This window comes from Geotrypetes seraphini, chromosome 2 (assembly GCF_902459505.1).
Source record: "Geotrypetes seraphini chromosome 2, aGeoSer1.1, whole genome shotgun sequence".
In the NCBI taxonomy this organism is placed as follows: domain Eukaryota; kingdom Metazoa; phylum Chordata; class Amphibia; order Gymnophiona; family Dermophiidae; genus Geotrypetes; species Geotrypetes seraphini.
Genome location: NC_047085.1, coordinates 118,803,049 through 118,826,013, shown reverse-complemented (window position 1 = coordinate 118,826,013; position 22,965 = coordinate 118,803,049). Strand labels below are relative to the sequence as shown.

The window sequence follows — 22,965 nt, the reverse complement described above, 5'->3', positions numbered from 1 at the left end:
ACTCACTCATTCGCAGTCTGTTCCGACCGCCTCTTCCTATAGTAAAGTCGGGCTACACCAATCAGGAGCTGCGTGTCAAAGCAACTTCTGATTGGTATAGCACAGTGGTCTCAAACTCAAACCCTTTACAGGGCCACATTATGGATTTGTAGGTACTTGGAGGGCCTCAGAAAAAAAATTGCTAATGTCTTATTAAAGAAACGACAATTTTGCATTTAGTAAAACTCTTTATAGTTTATAAATCTTTCCTTTTGGCTAAGTCTTAATAATAATATTGTAATTTATGGCTAAAGAGACAGATGATCAAGAAACTGTTTTATTTTACTTTTGTGATTATGATAAACATACCAAGGGCCTCAAAATAGTACCTGGCGGGCCACATGTGGGCCCCGGGCCGCGAGTTTGAGACTACTGGTGTAGCACGACTTTACTATAGGAGTACTATACTACAGTCGGAGCAGACCGTGAGTGATTTTCTTCACCCACCGGCGCTCCAGTTGCCCTCTCCTGCCTGACCCTGAAATTCGTGGGGGGGTTCCTTGAACGGAACCACTGCAAATTTCAGGGGAGTACTGTATTTATGCAGACTGTCTCCCTTTGGCTGAATATCTGCCCCTTAGTATTTAAGGAAATATTTTGGTGGCAGCTGATCTTAATATTGCCATGCATTGTTTTTTGGATTGTGCCCAACTGTTAAAACTATGTTTGCTGTTAGCACAGTATAGATTTGGTTCATCTGTACAACTCATTTTATACTGTACAGTATAATAGTTCAAGCAAGTCAGTTATACCCATAAATCTGATTTTGAGTAATGTATGCTAAAACATTCTGATATTTGTGAACATCTCTGAAAATTGTACCTTTTATTTATTTTTAGGTTGACCTTATTTAATGAAAAAATAAAGTTCTTAAGTCTAACCCACATGATTTTAGTCTGACTCTGTGGACTTGTACGCCTGGAGAGTAATTGTATTTGCAGGATAAAAACAGTTTGGAAGTTTTGAAAAAACTAACTATGGTTATTAACACATTTTTGATAAGTATCTTTTTGTATTGGGTGTTTTTTGTATGTGGCTGCCAAAGGCTGAAGAATTTTTCACTTATTATAATGATACTTTAATTAGTTGACATTTTAGTATTTCATCTCCAGGGTGCTGATATTTTTTCAGCCAAGGTAAACATAGAAGTCCAATGGACCTCAGAACTTGCCATTGCAGCAGTGGAGAAGAATGGTGGCATCGTCACCACGGGATTCTATGACCCGATAAGTTTGGGTAAGTCCACTATACATATCTTTTTCATTTAAATTTCAAAATCTAATGCTGGGTTAGTAAATGCTTTAAGGACTTTTTGGCCTTTGCACTCGTGACCCTTATACTCCTTATCCTCTCTTCCCCCCCCCCTCCCCATTTCCGAACTCTGAGGACTTTCTTAGAGATCAGACTCCATATGTACACTTGAGGTTAATTGCCTCCCACCCGCCTCAAGGCAGAGCTTTTTTTTGTTCTTCAGTCAACCAGGAACAGGACATTGCCTTGTAGGTTTTTCTGTTCTTTTTTTCTTCCAAGTGTAAGTACTTATGCAACCACAGTATATCTGGGAAACATCATGTCACCAAAGCTGCTACTCAGGTTCCAGCTTTTGTCTCTGTGCAGACAGAAAATGTAACAGTCCATGTGCAAGCTGTCTTCAGCTTAAATCCCTCATGGTATCCATGACATCCTGTTTCTGTCTTGCCTGTTTAGATCGTAAGCTCTTTCGAGCAGGGACTGTTTACTTATTCTTTGTGACTATGCAGCACTGCGTGCATCTACTCTGGTAGCGCTATAGAAATAATTAATAGTAGTAGTAGTAGGAAGACTGAGAAGCATCCATGAGACTAAGAGGTACATCAATGAAATGGTTCATGAGGTGTCAAAGATTTCCAGCAGTGGAAAAGCTGTGCTGAGGGAAGACAGCTGGACTCGGATTACGAAAACCTGCAAGATTGGTAATGTGACTCCACCCGCCCTTGAACTGAAGAACCGGTATGCTGCTTTGGAAGTGGAGGAGATGAGAGCATCCCAGGGAGAGGAAGGACCAAAGCTTGAAATCCCCAAAATTGCTGGATCCATGTCTACTACAAGGTATAGGTAGTAGTGGTTGGCAATTCCCTTCTGAAGGATACAGAAGCATCCCTTTGCAGACCAGACATTATGTCCCGGGAGATATACTGTCTGCCTGGTGCCAGAATCCAAAATGTTATGGAGAGATTGCCGAGACTCATCAAGCCTGATGACTATTATCTGATGATGCTCATCCACATTGGCACTAATGATACTGCCAGGTACCCCTGCGAACGTATCAAAAGTGACTTTGTGGCTCTTGAAGAGAAGGTGAAGTAGTCAGGTGCACAGGAGGTATTCTCGTTCATCCTCCCTGTCGAGGGTAAGGGCTAGGTCAGAGAAGCACACATCCTGGAAATGAATGGCTATGTGGATGGTGTCATGAGGAGCATTTTAGCATCCTGGACCATGGGATGATTTTCCAAGGATGGTATACATCTATCAAAGAAGGAAAGAAGTGTGTTCAATGGCAGGCTGGCTAAACTACTAAAGAGGGCTTTAAACTAGAAGTGATGAGGCAGGGTGATCAAAGCCCCTGGGTGAGTATAAGCCCTCGGGTAAGTAAATCACTGAATACCTCTACACCACATGTGTCAAGCACAAGGCCCGTGGGCTGAATCTGGCCCGCCTGGCCTTTTTATGTGGCCCTTGGTAATGCTCCCAAACTTCCCCTTCTCTCAGCCCAGCGTGTCTTCCCTCCTGTGCCAGTCTGATGTTGCTGTCATGCTGGAAAGTCTGCCGGCCTCGGCAGCGATTTGGCAGTGTTGTCCATGGCTCTCCTTCCTGCTTTCCATCTGCCGTGGTCCACCCGGGTGGAAACAGGAAGTTGCGTGTCATTGGAGACAGACCACGGCAGGCGAAAAGCAGGAGGGGGAGCCACGTACAATATTGTTGAATTGCTGAGGCCGGCTGATTTTTTTTTGGCTTGGTGGCGACATTGGACCGGCACTGGAGGGAAAGGCAAGCTGGGCTGTGAGGAGAGAGGGACCAGCGCTGGAGGGAAAGGCATGCAGGGCTGTGAAGTGAGAGAGATGAAGGGAGAGAAGTTGGACCTGGGGTGGTGTAGAGGAAGAGGGAAAAAGATACTTGAAGGAATAACTTTTGTGAAGAGAAATGGTGGACTGGGAGCTAGGCAGACGGGGAGAGATGGGATGGGGGGTCAGTTGGGAAGAGAAATGGAGAGAAGTTGGATCTGGAGATGGAAGGGAGGGAGAAATGTTAGACCTGGGGGTGGAACGGAGAGATGCAGCATCTCTCTCTTTTTTTCCCTTTCATCTCGTTGTTCAGAATCAAGGGGGGAGGGAAGAAAAACAACAGAAAAGAGAGGGAGCAAAATGTTGGACCAAGAGGAGAGAGGAGGAGAGATAGAAGGAAATAGGCTGGGAAAGGAGCGAGATGGGAAATGGGAGAGCTACAGAATAAGAGAAGATGGAAAATAGCTCAAAATTTAAAAAGAAGGATGAGAAAGAGGGTGAGATTTGAGTGGATAGAGGCAGAAAAGAAAAAAAAAAGTTGAAAGGGAAAAATCAATATGTTGGAGACAGAGACTGGAGCAAGAGAGAAGAGGAGGAAAAAATGGACAGTAGACACTGGAAAGAGAAATAGAAGATAGACAAAATCAGAAAGAGAAACTGGGACCAGAAGCAAAATGACCAGACAACAAAAGGTAGAAAAAATAATTTTCTTTTCTATTTTGTGATTACAATATGTCAGATTTGAAATTTGTATCCTGTCAGAGTTGGTGTTAGACAGCAAGCATGAACTAGGACCTAAAAGAGAGAGGAAAATTATTTTTTATTTATTTGTATGTAACGCATAAGCCGGCATGGGGTTGGAGAAGTTGTATCTAGAGAATAACACAGGGAAAAAATTTGTCCCAGTCTCCACCCCATCCCCGCGAGCTCGCCACCGTCCCATCCCCATGGACTTGGTCCCCGTCACTATCCCGTCCCTGCGAGTTCGGTCACCGTCCCGTCCCTGCAAGCTCTGTCCCCGTCTCCGCAAACCTAGAGAGAAGATTATTCTTTAAGTAGAAGGAGTTAACCAAAGTGGATGGGATTGGGGAAGGGAGGTGGGGAGTTAAGGAGAAAAAACAGGGGAGATTGATAGGGAAGAGTCAAAAGGGGAAGAGTCAAAAGCGATTCAAATATTCTTAATCTAGCCTCTTTCCCAGCGTCTTCTCCCCACTCTCTCTTTCCCATTTCCCTTCACAAATATCCCTTCCACTATTGAGAAAACTGAATAAGCCAAATTATTACAGAATGCTACACAGAAAAATCATGCTAACAGAATACCGCAGTCGCACATGACAGGAATAGTATTAGGGGAGTGCAACTAAGGCATCTGCCCCCTGGTCAGAGAGAGCCCTAAGCCAGCTGGAAGCTAAAGCCCGGCCTGAGCTTTGCAGTCTCCAGTTATGTCTTAACACCAGCTCTAGCAGAATACATATTTCAAATCTGATATATTCTAATCACAAAATAGAAAGTAAAATTATTTTTTTCTACCTTTTGTTGTCTTGTCATTTTAGTCTTCAAGTCATGCTGGTCTCAGGTGCAGGTCTCTGTTTTCTTTTGTCTTCTTTTAACTCACTTGCCAGGGTATCCTGACCATTTGACATTTCTTTTTTCTCCATGCTCACTATCCATCTTTTGTCTCTATGTATTGTTCCCCATATTCAACATCTCCCTTCTCTGTGTCCTATACATCCCTTTCTAGTATTTCCCCTGTGCCCATCTCGCTGCCTCCTTCATTTCACCATTCTATGACCCCCCCTTCCTCCTGTATACAGTATCACTCCTCTGTATCCTTTTGCCCTCTTGCCAACATCTTCCTTCTGCGTTCTTATTCTCCTCCATGTCTAGCCATCTTCTCTCTGTAGCTATATACCCCCGCCCCAATGTCTACCATTACCCCTCTGTGTCCATATACTACCTCATACAGCATTCCACTTTTTGTCCCTGTTCCTATGCTCCCAATCATGGCCACCATCTCCCCTCTTTTTGTATATCTCCCTGTGTCCTGCTTCACCAATGTGTCTCTCACTCTCTCTTTCTTTCCTCCCTCCCTCTGCTATGTTTAATATTTCACTCACTCTTCCTTCATCCCTTTGGTTCAGCTTTTCTTCTGTTTCCCTTCCCTTCTCTCTTTTCCTCCCTGCAGGTCCTGAACCTATCTCCCTTCCCTCTAGTCCCTTCCCATGGGTCAGACACCTCTATCTCCTCCCTTCAGCGACCAGGTGTGGGTCTGGCACCTCTCCCCTCCAGCTCCACTCCACCCACCACATGGACTTAGCACCTCTTTCGCTTCCCCCAATCCCCAGATCAGATCCAGCAACTGCTTCTCTTCCCTTGAGCTCCAGCTAGTCCAGCAACCCCCTCCCCCACTTCATGAGCTCACTATCAGCCCCCCATTGCAAGTCCAGCAGCCCCTTCTCTATCGCATGTCAAACAGCCCTCTCCCTCGCTCCCGACTGCAGGTCAAAATCAGCAAAAAAAAAAAAGTGTGACTTCTCTGAGTCAGCCCCTTTGCGCCTCCTGAGGTGGGCCTTCCAGCTTCTTAGAAGCTTCATGGATGAAGAGGTAGGCAGCATTGCACGCAGAGCTGCTCTGGGACCTTCTGGCTGAGTTCCTCCTTCTGCTGTAACTTCTGATTTCACAGGAAGTTACATTGGAAGGAAGGACTCGGCTGGAAGAAGGTCCCGGAGCAGCCCTGCGTGCGATGTTGCCTTTTCCATGAAGCTTCTAAGCAGCTGGTAGGCCTGCTCCAAGAGGCGCAGATTTTTTTTTTTTTTTTTGTGGGGGGGTTGTTGTTGCTGGTTTTGACCCACAATCGGATGCGAGGGAGGGGGTCTGTTGGACTCACGAGGGGGGATGCTGGCTGGGAGGGGTGGAAAGGGAGGCAACTTGCGGCAGATCCATTGCAGGGACAAGGCCATTTACCGCTTCATGAGGCAGTGAAAAGCCTTTTTTCCCATACCCGTGGCAAAGTGCCATTGTCTCCCCCCCCTCCCCGTTCTTATGGGTTAGGTACGGCTAGCCATGGGAAACAGGCCCCATGTCATTCTGTAGTATTGAGTTTATCTCCATATAGTCTTCAAGTGTATGGGAAAATGATTCTCTTATGATTTTGATTTTGTTCATCAGGAGGAATCTGAGGTAACATCTATAGAGGAAATTAATGAGGTATAGATCTTGAATAGACATTCGGATGAGTTATGTGATTGGTTAATCAAGGTATAATAAACTCTTTTAGCTTCAGTTACCTCCAGTTTGTAAATCTTAACTTCTTATTAGAGAATGACACGGGGAAAAATTATGTCCTCGTCACCACCCCGTCCCCGGACCACCATCCTCTGCACCGCCCCGTCCCCGCTGTCCCTTTCACCACCCCGTTCCCGTCTCTGCCGTCCCCATCACCGCCCCATGGTCTCTTTCACCGCCCCGGCCCCATCCCCGTCTTCAGCATCTTCTCCTCTCCATCCCCCCACCCTCAGTACCGGTCCAGCAGCTCGCTCCCACCGGCCAGCCGTGCATTTCCCTCCCTCCCTTCTTTTCCCTTACCTTTTCTTGTTAAAACGCGCGTGTTCTATAAGGCTAGGAGCTGTATTACAGCCGGAGCCTTGAAGTCGCGTCGGGTTGCCGGCTAGAAAAGTCTCCTCCGATGCAACCGGAAACAGGAAGTTGTGTCGGAGGAGACTTTTTCCAGTGTGCAACGCGACTTGACTTCAAGGCTCCGGCTGTAATACAGCTCCTAGCCTTATAGAAAACGCGCGTTTTAACAAGAAAAGATAAGGGAAAAGAAGGGAGGGAGGGAGATGCATGGTCGGCCGGCCGGCGGGAGAGAGTGGGCTCCTGCTCGTTCAATGCGCATTCCAGATGGTTCACTGCCCCGTGCTACCATTCACCACCCCACGGGGCGGTGAATTGCCTTGTCCCCGAACTTGCGGTGACCATTTTTTTTGGTCACCGTTTTGGCGGGTTACCCGCGGCTAAACGTGGCTAGCCGCGGGTAACCGCCACCTTGTCATTCTCTACTTCTTATCTCCAACTAACTTAGGGTCGTTTTACTAAGGTGCGCTAGCCGTTTTAGCATGCGCTGAACGCTAATGCGTGTGAACACGTCCATTATATCCTATGGACATATTAGCGTACACGCTAAATCGGCTAGCACACCTTAGTAAAAGGACCTCTAAGTGTTCCTCTGATTGTTTTTTTTTTCTATGCCCATTCTTTTTCTGTAGTCTAGCGGTTTATTCGTGAACCAGGGATTATTTTTCTGTTTCACTCTTACAAATTTAATTGGAGCTATCTTGTCAAGAACAGCTGTGGTAAGTTGTTACCAGGAGATAACGGTCTTATCTACATCGTCAACCACAGGATCCAGCTGGAACATGATTTCTTCCTAGAACGCCACACGTAGTTTACTTTGTGTCTCCCTATATGCCTTTGTTTTGGGTACCTTAAGGTAAAAGGTAAAGAGGTGATGATCTGACCAAATGACTGGTTCCCAGCTGCCATGATCAATTAAGAGATAGTTTAGTCCCTCAGATATGGCAGCAATGAAATCTAAAACTGTGACCTCTTGTATGTGTTGGTACTGCGGGGGGAGGGGGGGAAAGCTATCAAAGTTCATTTGAAACAATATATTCTTGAACACTTAGGCTTTGGGATTGTTATCCTCCAAGATACAGATTCAAATCTCCAAGAATAACCAACTCTGATTTCACTTGCCAGGTGGCCTATAGAACAGGATTATTCTTAAGTCTTTTTCATCCTTAGGGTTGCCCAAACTGCAGACCATATATTCTAGAAATGGCTCATTGCAGTTGTTTATTAGCCTTACAGAAAGAAATGATCCATACAATAAGAGTAGACCACCTCCTCATTTTGACTTTCTAGGGCTATGTATCAGCTTATATCCGAGAGAGCAGAATAGGAGCATCATGATCCTGAATCCAGGATTCAGTTATGCCAACTATACCAGCTTCTTGATTGGCAATCAGGTCTCTAAGTATTGAGGTCTTATTGCAGACCGAGCATTGAAATAAATATAGTTATCCCAGGACAAGCAGGCATGATATTCTCACATGTGGGTGACGTCATCTACGGAGCCCCAGCGTGGACAGCTTTTCAAGCAAACTTGATTGAAGTTTCAAGTATGCACACTGCACCACGCTTGTGCATGCCTTCTCGCCCACTAGAGGGCGCATCTCACCTCGTGGTCCTCAGTTCAATTTTTTCCGCGGAGCCAGAAAGCCCTGTGGATTTGAGCTCCAATTTTGCTGCCTTTCTGCCGCCGCGTTTGAGTATTTTTTCGAATCGCGGTGCTCTTTAGTTTTGTTTTAGTGTTAGTTTCCTTCGTTTTTAAAAAAATATATATATATTTTTCTTTTCGTTGGGCTCCGGGGGCTCCCGGCAGCCGTGGCCGCGGGACGTCGGTCGTTCCCGGCCCGTTTTTCCGTACATGTCCCGTCCTGTGACGGGTTTTAAGAAGTGCAGCTGGTGTGAGAGGTTGCTTTCTATCACCGACCCCCACCGGTGGTGCATTGTTTGTCTGGGCTCGGATCATCCGACAGCTTCTTGTGACCGTTGTGCTACTCTTCAGCCCAGAGCTCTCCGCCGCCGAAGGGCCAGAATGGCGGAGTTATTTGCCGTGGACGCGCCTGTGAAGGCCTCGACGTCGGCCTCGGCTTCGGCCCCGGCCTTGACCTCGGCCTCGGCGCCCTCGGGGGCCTCGGCTTCGCCTCGACCCTCGACATCGAAGGCGTCCTCGGGAAAACCTACGTCGGGTAAGTCCTCTGTTCCATCCCCGACAGCTAAGAAGCCATCCTCTGCCCCGGCTAAGGCGAGTGGGTCGGCCTCGGCCCCGCCTAGGACCCCGGCATCGCACACCCCGAGGGAATACTCGAGACCGAGGTCGCCCTCCAGGGAGTGTGCTCCGGACTCGGAACTCCCGACCTTCGTCGGGATTCCGGCCTTTCAGGACCTCCTCCGAGCTCTTATTTCATCGGAGCTGTCGGGGGCCCTGGAAGTGCTGCAACAGGCTTCGGTCACGGCTGCCTCGACCTCGGAAGCCCCGACCTCGGCGGCCTCGGCCTCGGGTATTGAGGCTCCAGTAACCTCGGCCCTGGTCTTGCCCTCGACCTTGGCCTCGGGGGTGCCACCTGAGCAGAGCGTGCGACCCAAGGACAAGATGCGCCGGGTGCGCCGCATTTCCTCCTCCTCCTCCTCGGGTTCTTCCCGGGGCGCCTCGCCCTCGACGCGACCTCGGACGGGGCGCCGCTCGAGGAAGCCAAAGCGCCCGCGGGGCTCTCCTCGGCGGCACGATCGTTCCTCGCCGCTCGGGGGCGAGGCTTTGCAGGTATCGGAGTTGCGCCTCGATAACCCGAGGCTTCTCCGATCTCCTCCTAGAAGGACTTCCCGTGCCGCCTCGCCGAGGAAGGGGGAGAGGCTCCCCCGGACCCCGGGGTCCTCGCCCAAGGGTTCTTCGAGGCGGAGAGTTTCTCCTTCCCCCTCGGGGCCTTTGGAGCGGGAATCCTGGGGCTCGGGGTCGGCGAGGGATCCTCATTATTCCCACGAGGCCTCTCCCCTCTCCTCGGTGGGGAGGTCGAGAACCCCTTCTCCACCCGCCAGGCCGTCCTCATTTTCCACTTTCGTTCAGGACATGGCCCGAGCTCTAGGGTTGGACCTCATGGTGGGTTCTCAATATTCCAAAGAATTTTTGGAGGAGCAGGACCTTCCCACCCCACCTAGGGAGGTGCCTCGGCTCCCCTTGAATAGAATCCTCCTGCAGACCTGGCTGAAGAACTTGGCTAACCCTCTTACAGTCACGTCTGTCCCATCCAAGATGGAAGCGAAGTACAGGACAGTGCCCCCTAAGGGGTTTGAGAAGGCGCAACTCTCCCACCAATCTCTACTGGTGGAGTCTGCCCTTAAGAAAACACAGCCCTCCCGGGTTTCTGCGGCGGTTCCACCCGGCAGGGAGGGGCGGACCCTGGACAAGTTTGGCCGTCGCCTCTATACTAATTCCCTGATGGCCACCAGGGTACTAAATTATGCCTTCACCTTCTCCTCATATCTGCGTGGCATGGTGAAGGACCTTCCTCAATATCGAGACTCCCTACCGGACTCCCAAAGAGCAGGATTCGATAAGTTTATGTCTAACCTGTCTCAATTGCGGTTGTACCTCTTCCATGCGGTGTACGATGCATTTGAGCTGGTTTCAAGGGTGTCGGCTTTCGCAGTGGCCATGCGCCGTCTGGCCTGGCTTCGCACCCTCGATATGGACCCAAACCTGCAGGAACGTCTTGCAGACTTGCCTTGTGTGGGGTCCGAGTTATTTGACGAGTCCTTGGATGCGGCGACCAAACGGTTGTCGGAACAGGAGCGCTCGTTAGCCTCCCTGGTCCGCCCCAAGCCTAGGCCCCCGCCGCAGAAACCCTTCCGTCCTCCGCCGCGCCGATATCCTCAGAAGTCTACCCCGGCTTTTTCTAGGCCACCGCCGAGACGTCCATCTCAGCGAGGCAGAGGGGGACAATCCCAAGCCCCGGCGCAGGGTCCTTCCAAACCCGCGCCCTCCTTTTGACGGGCTGAGCGGAAGGGGCTGGTTCCCCTCCGCGATTTCACAGGAACCCCTTCTCATAGGGGGGCGTCTTCGGTCCTTCTATGTGGCCTGGACCGAGATAACATCAGACGCTTGGGTGCTCCGGACCGTCTCCGAGGGCTACTCGCTCAACTTTGTGTCCACGCCACCGGATCAACCCCCGGGGGCTACCTCTTCCAACCGAGCACAACTTCCTATCCTTCTGGCCGAAGCCAGGGCTCTGTTGAAGCTTCGGGCGGTGGAACCGGTCCCCAAAAATCAGCTGGGGAAGGGGTTTTACTCCCGTTACTTTTTAGTCCCAAAAAAGACCGGGGACTTACGCCCCATTCTGGATCTCAGGAAGCTCAACAAATTCCTGGTCCGGGAGAAGTTTCGAATGCTGTCTCTCCCGATCTTGTATCCTCTTTTGGAGGAAGGGGACTGGATGTGCTCCCTCGACCTGAAGGAAGCATACACCCATGTTCCGGTGCACCCCGCCTACCGGAGGTTTTTACGGTTCCAGGTGGGGGATCTGCAACTTCAGTACAGGGTCCTGCCCTTCGGCCTGGCCTCGTCCCCTCGAGTCTTCACGAAGTGCATGGTTGTGGTCGCGGCAGCCCTGAGATCTCGTGGGCTGCATGTATTCCCGTACCTGGACGATTGGCTCATCAAGGCCCCGACCAGGGAGGGGGTTATCTCAGCGACCCGACAGTCTATCGTCTGCCTGCAGAGACTCGGGTTCGAGATAAATTTTCCCAAATCACAGTTATCCCCGGCCCAGTCTCTTCAATTTATAGGCGCAGTGCTGGACACGGTGCGCCTGCGCTCGTACCTTCCGCCTCCGCGGTTGGAAGCCTTGGTGCGGATGGGCCGTCTGATCTCTCAACAATCGGTGGTCTCGGCCCAGCGCATGATGATGCTGCTGGGCCACATGGCATCGACGGTCCACGTCACTCCGTTCGCCAGGCTGCACATGAGGATTGCTCAGTGGACCCTAGCTTCTCAGTGGCGTCAGGATCGCGATCCGGTGTCTCGTCTCGTTGCGGTGACTCCTCTTTTGCGGAGATCGCTGCGTTGGTGGACCAACTCTTCCAATCTGTCAGGGGGTTTACTGTTTCTCACCCCTCCCTTTCGCAAGGTTCTGACCACAGACTCCTCGGAGTACGCGTGGGGAGCCCACCTCGACGGTCTTCGAACGCAGGGCCTATGGTCTGCCGAAGACCGTCGCTGTCACATCAACGTGCTGGAACTTCGTGCCATCTTTCTGGCGGTTCGTGCATTCGACCACATACTGCAAGATCGGGTAGTCCTCGTTCAGACGGACAACCAAGTAGCGATGTACTATGTGAACAAGCAAGGTGGGACGGGGTCTTGGCCCCTCTGCTCGGAGGCGCTTCGTCTTTGGGAATGGGCGGTCTCCCGGAACATCTTCCTTCGGGCGGTCTACATCCAGGGAGAACTGAACTGTCTGGCGGACAAACTCAGTCGGCTTCTGCAGCCGCACGAGTGGTCACTAAACGCCGGAGTCCTGCGCGAGGTTTTCGATCGCTGGGGAACGCCGCAGGTGGATCTGTTTGCCTCTCTGGAAAACCGCAAACTGCCCCTGTATTGTTCTCGGATGTACTCCCGGGACCGTCTGGAAGCAGATGCTTTCCTTCTCGATTGGGAAGGGAAGTTCCTGTATGCGTTTCCTCCCTTTCCGCTGATCATGAGAACGTTAGTGCGTCTCAAATCGGCCGCGGCCACTATGATTCTCATTGCGCCTCGGTGGCCGCGTCAGCATTGGTTCTCCCTGCTGCTGCAGCTCAGTGCCAGGGATCCTCTACTTCTGCCTGTGTTTCCTTCTCTGCTGTCTCAGAGTCAAGGGTCAATGTTACATCCCAATCTTCAGTCATTACACCTGACAGCTTGGTTTCTTGCTCCTTAACTTCGCCTGGTCTGTCTCAATCTGTGAAGGAGGTATTGGAAGCCTCCCGCAAGATTTCTACCAGGCTTTGTTATTCACAGAAATGGACCAGGTTTTCCACCTGGTGTTCTTCTTTTCACCTGGATCCTGTTTCGGTTCCGGTGTCCTCGGTCCTGGAATACTTATGGCACCTGTCGCACTCTGGTCTGAAAACCACCTCTGTGCGTGTTCATCTTAGTGCCATTTCGGCTTTCCATCATCACCTGGATGGACGTGCTCTTTCGCTCCATCCTTTGGTGACACGTTTCATGAAAGGGCTACTCAGGGTTTGTCCCCCTCTTAAGCCTCCTCCTGTCGTGTGGGATTTGAATGTGGTTTTGGCTCAATTGATGAAACCTCCCTTTGAGCCACTCGACAGGTCTCTGTTGAAATTTCTGACTTGGAAGGTGATTTTTCTGATTGCTCTCACATCCGCTAGAAGGATTGGAGAGTTGCAAGCTTTGGTTGCGGACCCTCCCTTTACTGTATTCCATCATGATAAGGTGGTTCTCCGCACGCATCCGAAATTTTTGCCCAAGGTGGTGTCTGATTTTCATCTCAATCAGTCCATTGTCCTTCCTGTGTTTTTTCCGAAACCCCACTCCCATCCTGGCGAGACGGCGCTTCACACACTTGACTGTAAGAGGGCGTTAGCATATTATCTTCAACGCACCAGGTCTCATAGGAAAGTTCCTCAATTGTTTTTGTCCTTTGATCCTAATCGATTAGGGCATCCTGTTTCCAAGCGCACTCTGTCTAACTGGTTGGCTGCTTGTATTTCCTTTTGCTATGCTCAGTCTTCCGCCCCCAGGTCGAGTCACGGGGCATAAGGTCAGAGCGATGGCAGCCTCGGTAGCTTTCCTCCGTTCTACACCTGTGGAGGACATATGCAAGGCGGCCACTTGGTCTTCAGTTCATACATTCACTTCCCACTACTGTCTGGACACATTGTCCAGAAGCGATGGCCGGTTTGGCCAGTCGGTATTGCGTAATCTGTTTTCCTAAATTGCCATCCTCCCACCTGCCCTTTTTTGGTTAGCTTGGAGGTCACCCACATGTGAGAATATCATGCCTGCTTGTCCTGGGATAAAGCACAGTTACTTACCGTAACAGGTGTTATCCAGGGACAGCAGGCATATATTCTCACAACCCGCCCGCCTCCCCGGGGATGGCTTCTTTGCTAGTTATGGAACTGAGGACCACAAGGTGAGATGCGCCCTCTAGTGGGCGAGAAGGCATGCACATGCGTGGTGCAGTGTGCAAACTTGAAACTTCAATCAAGTTTGCTTGAAAAGCTGTCCGCGCTGGGGCTCCGTTGATGACGTCACCCACATGTGAGAATATATGCCTGCTGTCCCTGGATAACACCTGTTACGGTAAGTAACTGTGCTTTATTTACCTGTGAGAACAGCAGGCAGATATTCTTACAACCCTACCACCTCCCCTAGTTGGCTTGTTAGCTTTTTTACTGAACTGATGGTCCCGCGAACCGGCATTGGGCGGGAAGGCACCAGTGCTGAGGAAGATTTTGCCACACCAATTTGCTTGACTTATTTGAAGGTATGAATAAACGTGGATAAAGGTGAGCTGGTTGATCTAGTATATCTAGATTTTCTGAAAGCTTTTGACAAAGTTCCTCATGAGAGGCTCCTGAGAAAATTAAAGAGTCATGAGATAGGTGGCAAAGTTCAGTTGTGGATTAGGAATTGGTTATTGGATAGAAAACAGAGGGTAGGGCTAAATGGTCATTTTTCTCAATGGGGGAGAGTAAACAGTGGAGTGCCGCAGGGGTCTGTACTGGGACCGGTGCTATTTAACTTATTTATAAATGATCTGGAAATTGTAATGACGATTGAGGTGATTAAATTTGCAGATGGAACTAAACTGTTCAAAGATGTTAAAACACATGCGGATTGTGAAAAATTGCAGGCAGACCTTAGGAAATTGGAAGACTGGGTGTCCAAGATGAAATTTAATGTGGACAAATGCAAAGTGATGCAGATTGGGAAGAATAATCTGAATCACAATTACCGGATGCTAAGAGTCCACCTTTGGGGATTAGCACCCAAGAAAAGGTTCTGGGTGTCATCATAGACAATACGATGAAATCTTCCGCCCAATGTGTGGCGGCGGCCAAGAAAGCAAATAGGATGCTAGGAATTATTAAAAAAGGGATGATTATTAACAAAACTAAGAATGTTATAATGCCCCTATATCGCTCCATGGTGCGACCTTATCTGGAGCATTGCGTTCAATTCTGGTCTCCTTATCTCAAGAAAAATATAGTGGCGCTAGAAAAGGTTCAAAGAAGAGCGACCAAGATAGTAAGGGGATGAAACTCCTCTCGTATGAGGAAAGACTAAAACGGATAGGGCTCTTCAGCTTGGAAAAGAGACGGCTGAGGGGAGATATGTTTGAAGTCTACAAAATCCTAAGTAGACCGGGGACAAGTGGATCGATTTTTCACTCCGTCAAAAATTACAAAGACTAGGGGACACTTGATGAAGTTACAGGGAAATACTTTTAAAACCAATTGGAGGAAATGTTATTTTACTCAAAGAATAGTTAAGCTGTGGAACGCGTTTCCAGACGATGTGGTAAGAGCGGATAGCATAGTTGGCCTTAAGAAAGGTTTGGACAAGTTCCTGGAGGAAAAGTCCTTAGTCTGTTATTGAGAAAGACATTGGGGAAGCCACTGCTTGCCCTGTATCGGTAGCATGGAATATTGCTTCACCATGGATTTTGGCCAGGTACTAGTGACCTGGATTAGCTACTGTGAGAACGGGCTACTGGGCTTGATGGACCATTGATATGACCCAGTAAGTCTATTCTTATGTTCTTATGACTCTGAAGAGTTTTTTAAAGTGACAGTACACTTCTGCACTGTCCGTTCTGGGCTCCGTGGATGATGTCACTTATATGTGAGAATATCTGCCTACTGTTCTCTGATAACACCTGTTACAAGACTAAGAATGTTATAATGCCTCTCTATCGCCAATGGTGCGACTCATCTTGAGTATTGCCTTGAATTCTGGTCTCCTTATCTCAAAAAAGATATAGCAGCACTAGAAAGAAGAGTGACCAAGATGATAAAGGGGATGGAACTCCTCTCGAATGAGGAAAGACTAAAAAGGTTGGCTCTTCAGCTTGGAAAAGAGATGGCTAAGGGGAGATATGATTTGAAGTCTACAAAATCCTGAGTGCTGTAAATGGGTACAAGTGGATTGATTTTAACTGCATCAAGATTTACAAAGACTAGGGGACACTCAATGAAGTTAGAGAAATACTTTTAAAACCAATAGGAGGAAATATTTTTTCACTCAGAATTGTTTAGATCTGGAAAGCGTTGTCAGAGGATGTGGTAAGAGCGGTTAATGTAGTTGGTTTGGAAAAATTATTGGAGGAAAAGTCCATACTCTGCTGTTGAGACAGACATGGGATGGTAGCATGGAATGCTGTTACTATTTGGGTTTTTGCCAGGTACTTGTGACTTGGATTGGCCTTCGCGATAACGGGATACTGGCCTAGATGGACTATTGGTCTGACCCAGTAAGGCTATTCTTATGTTCTTAAGTAACTGTGCTTTATGGCACATCAACTAGACCTGATAATAGTCTGTGTTTTGGCTCCTACGAGCCTGCCTCTGGGTTCAAGAAACATGTCTTCCCAGCTTAAGAGGAAGAAGTTAAATTGTCTAAATGTGTCCAGCACCAACCTCTGCTGTTCTTTAGTTGGTGTGGTCTGACAGCCCCATTTTGGAATCTATAATCCTGCTCAAAAAAGTATAATAATAATAAACACAATTTTATGCATGTTAACTCATTTCTGTAGTTGGTTGGAATTTAATCTATTCCTGTTTAGAATTGTATATATTTGTAGGGCTTTTTCTATTCTTCTTTTTTTTTTTTTTTTTTTTGCTTTCTTAAAACAGTTATAAGAAATATTTAGTTGAAGTTATTTCGTATCAAGGAGGTGCCACCAGTTACTGAATAAATGATTCACATACTTTTTCATACAAGATTACAGAGTTATTTACACTATGGGACTTAAGAAGTAGATGCCTATGATGCATATCCAGTGTGTAGGTGTTCAAATCAATCAAATTATTACAGTATAAGACCCTTGTAAGTTGTCTTAGGAAAGCTAAAAAATTTTCGGCAGACTCAATTGTTTTTTCATTTTTAAATCTAGTTCATCTGGAGCAAACTTAAGACAGTGGCAAGTCTATGCTGTACACAAATGGAAGACTACTAGCACTGGAAACTGAAACCTGGCACCTTTATGAGCACCAAAGTTTGTGTGTTTGTGGGGGAGGGGGTTAATAAGGGAAGAGAATGGAATAAGAACAGAAATAGGAGACAAGGTCATAGTTTGTGAAATCAAGATGATGGAGAAGCCTTTTTCAAAATAGGTGAAATATAGCTTTAAAGGCAGGGGCAAATTTGAGAAGAAAGGCACAAGAAATAATATAAAAGGAGCAGCAAATCAACACTTGCAAAAAGAATGATGTAAAAAGGGCCTAATCATGTAAATATTCTGAAGTTAGAAACAGTTACCAATTAAAGGACAGAGAAACTCATGTAGTACATCTTTGAATTATTATTTTTGTATTGCTTCAATAAATATCACAACTTATTTTATCAATATGCTTAACTAGGCACTAATCAGTATGTCTCATTCTTGCAGCTATCCTTTGCAAGCCAGTGCCATTCTTCTTGCGTGGTCAGCCTATTCCCAAGCGTATGCTTCCACCTGAAGACCTTGTTCCTTACTACACAGATGCCAAAAACCGTGGGTATCTGGCAGATCCTGCAAAAGTCCAGGAAGCAAGACTAGAACTTGCCAGGAAATATGGTTACACGCTACCTGACATAACAAAAGATGAGCTATTCCAAATGCTCAGCACGCGAAAAGATCCTCGGCAAATTTTTTTGGGTCTTGCACCAGGTTGGTTGGTTAATATGGCAGAAAAGAAAATACTTAAGCCAACAGATGAGAGATTACTGAGTTACTACAGCTCTTGAATGGGGACTATATCAAAGTGTGCAGCTGCATAGAAAACATCTGGAGCTGAACAAATTGATTAGAAGACAAACAAAATAAAACAAATATATTTTGTATTTTGCTTTTTGTGTGTTGATCAGTGAGCAACTAGATGAAAAAAAAAAAAACAGCCATAGTCCAAAAGAGGCATTACTTTTTCTCTCACAAGATTTCATGCTTGTCTACAGTTTTACAATAATGGTTCAGTACTTTAAAAGAACCCTTTTTTCAATTGAAGGGTGAAGTTGTGAAGATAAATCAGGGTGCAGTGTTGGAAAATGTCTAGTTGCAATAGTGCAGGAAACCATCCATATCAATAGCTAGGGACCAAGTCCTACTAGAGGGTTTTTGTTGTGGGGAAAAAACACACGACACATCTCTGTAAATAAACTTGGAAACTTAAGCACCCACCAAAGTACAGGCTTACATTCCATTGCAAGAAACTGACTAAAGGGAAATAGTAATTACAAATGCACAACAAAGGCCAAAAAAAATCTGATGATCTTATAGTGTAAATTTCAGTAATTGAGCACTTTGTTTTAAAATAAACAATTGTGCTCACTTCATACTGTAATGGAGGGTAGAGGAAGACTGCACAGGTAGCCCTTCAGTAGGTATATAATTTAAAATAACATTTCTCAATTGCCAGGTTATACCGGGTGCCCATATTACAAAATATGCACCCAAAGAAAAGGTGGTGTCTTAACTGCCCAGATGGCAAACCAATTCAGAAAGAGTAGATATTCTCCAGGCAATTTTAGAAAAGGTCATTCTGGCATATAAAATGTAATACTCGCAGAAATGCCTTTTAAAATTAGCCTCTTTTTGTCTATTAAAGCATGATTCTGAAAGCAAACAAGGACTTAGGAAAACACGTAAAACATTGGAAATCCCGTGGTTACCATTATATATAAGGACAGTTCATCTTAAGTCATGAAGTCTCAAAGAATTACCAAAGATTCCAAGATTGTTTTAACTGATGTTAACTGTAATCTTTCTCTCTAAATATGCACTTTGATACTGAGTGAAATGTATGTTCAGCTAAGTAATTCATTGTATTATTCAATCTACTTCTAAATTACAGATGTTTCATTAGATAACATTTCTCAAAGGTATTTTTAAATACTATTTTAAATTGTATATCTGCTAAAGGGGCTACCTGTGCAGTTTGCACAGGAGGTTGACTGCTCAATAGTGCAGGCATTAAAGTGCATGCATGTACATGAACTCTCTGTAGGCTATTATTTAAAGGAAAGTATGGTTACACTTTCCCTCTGAAAATTCAGATATCTTTGTGCCTACAGGTGTTACTGTTTTATAAAATGACACAGTCATAGCTGGACTACCTTGTTGCCTAGCAGTGGTAGTCCTTTGTACTAAATATTTAAATCTCCCTAGGCAGCTAATTTTACCCTATTCTGATTTAGATTAGAGGATTACTATACAGGTCTTGGACCTGATGGGCTGCCGCATGAGCGGACTGCTGGGCATGATGGACCTCTGGTCTGACCCAGCAGAGGCATTGCTTATGTTCTAGAAGAAATATTACAATAAAGCCAAGTAGTTCCTAGAGTGGGGGTCCCAGTTTATATTTGAGCCAATCCCCTCTCCCTGTCCTAGCCTCATACCTCATCTCACCCTGCCCTAGCCTCATACCTCTCTCTACTCTTACAACTAGCTGCGCGCCGGGCACAACCCATTCACACCGTGGGACATAGGAACGAGAAAGGGGTAATGGAGGCTGTAGGAACCCAGCAGAGCTACCCAGTATACTGCATCAAGTGTCATATGTATGACTACCTCCCCACCGGGAGGCAGGCATACATATGTGGTCGATGCCAGGAACTGGATAGCCTGAAGAAGGAGGTCGGGAGACTACAGGTTAGAGTCCAGGAGCTGGAGGGACTCAGCACCATAGAGGAGCACTGCTGGGAAACTGAAGACACCACTAGAGAGAGCCACATCACGGAACAAGTTAGAGAGCTCGAGAAATTCATCGAGGAGGCCTGCAGGATGATGGAAGAGCAGGACCACCAGCACAACAGGAGAGAACCAGCAGTCGGACGACAGAATCCACCAGACGCCATGGGAGTAGGACCTTGCAGAGGATCTGGACAGGCAGACGAGCTGGAGACCCTACAGAGCCCGGAGGAAGGACCAGCGGCCTGCGCCACTGACACGGACCTGAGACCAGAGAGTCAGTTGAGGAAGGGGAGATCCGCCATCGTAGTGGGAGACTCAATCTTGAGAGAAGTGGACAGTCACATAGCCGGAGGGAGAGAGGACCGACTAGTGACATGTCTCCCGGGAGCAAGAACGACTGATGTCATCGACAGAATCGAAAGGATCCTGGAGGGAGCCAAGACGGAGGAGACAACAGTAGTAATCCACATTGGAACCAACGACGTCAGCAAGAGGAACTACAACAGGACTACACTAACCGACCAGTTCAGGATCCTGGGGAGGAAACTGAAACTGAGGACAAGAAACATTGCCTTCTCGGAGATCCTACCAGTACCGAGAGCGGATGCAAGGCGGCAGAGCGAACTACAAGCAATAAACGGTTGGCTGAGGAGATGGTGCGAAGAAGAGGGTTTCCACTTTGTTCGAAACTGGACTACTTTCTTGGGGAAGAACAAGCTCTACAGGAGAGATGGACTGTACCTGAGCACAGCAGGGACGAGGATACTGGCACGCAACATCCAGAGCGTCATAGACTTGGCTTTAAACTGAGGAGAAGGGGAAAGCCGACAGTCGATCTGACCTCGACACATCGGACAATAGTAACAAATAAGGATACTGGGAAAGGACATTGTAAAAGAGGGCTCGAGACTGAGTGGGAATTTTCGGAAAAAGGACCTAAGGACGCAATGCAGGAGAACAGGGCGCAAATGAAACTAGCAATCAGGAACAACAGAGAACAACGGGAGGCAGAGGGGCAACCAAAAATGGGGGAACAGGCTGAGGACAGAAAAGACACACCGCAGGTGGAAGATGGCCGAGACGAGGCTCAGGGACTAGCAGACCATGAAGTGGTCGCCAGGAACACCAAACCACGAGAAAAAACAGCAGGGAAGGCAAACAACCGGGACTTACACTGCCTATACACCAATGCTAGGAGCCTAAGGGCCAAAATGGGAGAGCTGGAAGTCATAGCCAGAAAGAAGGACCTAGACATAATTGGAGTCACAGAAACATGGTGGACTGATGACAATAAATGGGATGTGGCCATGCCAGGGTACAAACTCTACAGGAGGGACAGGACACACAAAAAGGGTGGAGGAATAGCGCTCTATGTAAGAGACTCCTTACCCTCAGGATGGAAACTCAGGATGGAAACAACAGTAAAGGCAGATGGTTTGGAATCACTCTGGATTAAGCTACCGGGAGGAACTGGAGCAGATATAAAATTGGGTCTGTACTATCGCCCACCTGGACAATCGGAAGAAATCGACCATGACCTGGAGACTGAACTGAGGCAGGTATGCAATAGTGGAAGTGTGGTGGTGATGGGAGACTTCAACAACCCTGGGATAGACTGGAGTATCGGGCACTCAAACTGCACGAGGGAGATGAAATTCCTGGAGGCCACGAGGGACTGTTTCATGGAGCAGCTGGTCACGGAACCAACACGGGGAGATGCCACTCTTGACCTAATCTTCAATGGGCTAGGGGGACCCGCAAAAGAGGTGGCGGTACTAGCCCCACTGGGAAACAGCGATCATAACACAATCCATTGCAGGCTTGAAATTGGATCATCAAAAGTGAAAAGAACCACAACGACGGCACTCAACTTCAAAAAAGGAAATTATGATGCCATGAGGAAAATGGTAAGAAAGAAACTCAATGGAAACGCAAGGAAGATGGAGTCCGTAGAAAAAGCCTGGACCCTACTCAAGGGCACAAGATCGAAAGATTACGTTCTTACCTTTGCTAATCTTTCTTGTAAATCCACACTCTACTCCTGGAACCTGCCCTGGGAGTTTCTGATTTAAACTGGTAAGCTGAACTTATGGTTTCTTGATCAGTCTTTTTTTATCTGAACATGTTATGCACTTTGCCTCTGGGGTCCCTAACTGTGGCACCCCCTTCTGTTAGTGCAGACTGTGTCTCCATATAGCAGTTGCTTTCAGATGTTTACTGTTTGTTGACCTGTTTCAGTTGTTCACAAACATGAAATTTCTTGTTATGAACAGATTGGACTTGTTTGTCAGGGAGTTCCCCTGTACCCCTTCCTTTTGTCTGTTTCCTCTGCAGGTGTCACTGTCTGCTTTTGCACAAACTGGAGACCATAGGGGAGTCCTGAGATAAGAGGGGAGGGTGAGAAAAATAGTGTAAATGCAGTTTTTACAAGCAGTCTCATGACGTGGGGGTGCATAACCCACTTGTCCAGGAATAGTGTGAGGATTTACAAGAAAGAAGATTAGCAAAAGTAAGAGCCTAATCTTTCGATATGTAAGCTGTTTTGAATATATAACCACAAAAAAGCAGTATACAAGCCCCTCCCCAATATATCTCCTCATGTATCTTCTTCCCTCCCCCCCCCCTGAATCTGTTATCTGGTAAGTCCCTCCTATCCATACCTTCTCCAGACTCTATCCCTTCTATCTTGCTGCACTGTATGCCTGGAACAGACTGCCTGAATCAATACGTCGGGCTCCATCTTTACCAGTACTCAAATCCAGGTTAAAAGCCCACTTTTTCAAGGCTGCTTTCAACTCCTAACCCCTACTATCATTTTCTCTGCTAGAAACTCCCCAACCCCCTAAGTCCTTTCTGTCCAAATTAGATGGTAAGCTTTTCTGAGCAGGGACTGTCTTTTACATGTTAAATGATACAGCACTGCATACGCCTTTTAGTGCTATAGAAATGACAAATAGTAGTAATAGAGGCATCAATAAAAAAAACAAAATCCTGAACTCAAGAAGTCAGACTCTGCATACAGCAATACCAGAGTTGTCCATGATTTAGCTCCATATAGCAGTATTGGTGAAAGATACTGTATATCTGCATTTTGGTGTGTACATTAAGGTTTAAGTTCTGCCATAAGGACCAGGTGAGTGACTCCAAATGCTGCTGTAACAGCACCAATTTCATTTTTCACTTCAACTGTTTTGGTAACTTTCTTCTGTATTATAGAGCTGATGAATTTGAATTGTTACACTTGTTCTAATTGCACTCCATTCAGGTGTATGACTGCTGGCATGCCATTGGGAGCAATACTTTCATTTGGCAATGCATGTGACAAATGATCTTGAACATTACACTTGCACAGAATTTGTTTTTGGAAG

At 47.1% G+C, this 22,965-nt stretch overlaps 1 protein-coding gene across 1 annotated transcript in view; it reads left to right on the top strand.

Moving 5' to 3' along the window:
- The window catches only part of MRPL15 (mitochondrial ribosomal protein L15), a 33,214-nt gene extending 15,458 nt beyond the window's left edge, over positions 1–17,756 (top strand). Inside the window, exons 4-5 of the mRNA XM_033933656.1 lie at positions 1,152–1,275; positions 17,318–17,756. Of these exons, the coding sequence (XP_033789547.1) occupies positions 1,152–1,275; positions 17,318–17,655 (462 nt within the window). The 3' untranslated portion in view covers positions 17,656–17,756. The remainder of the gene's footprint in view (positions 1–1,151; positions 1,276–17,317) is intronic.
- Positions 17,757–22,965: the final 5,209 nt, after the last annotated feature.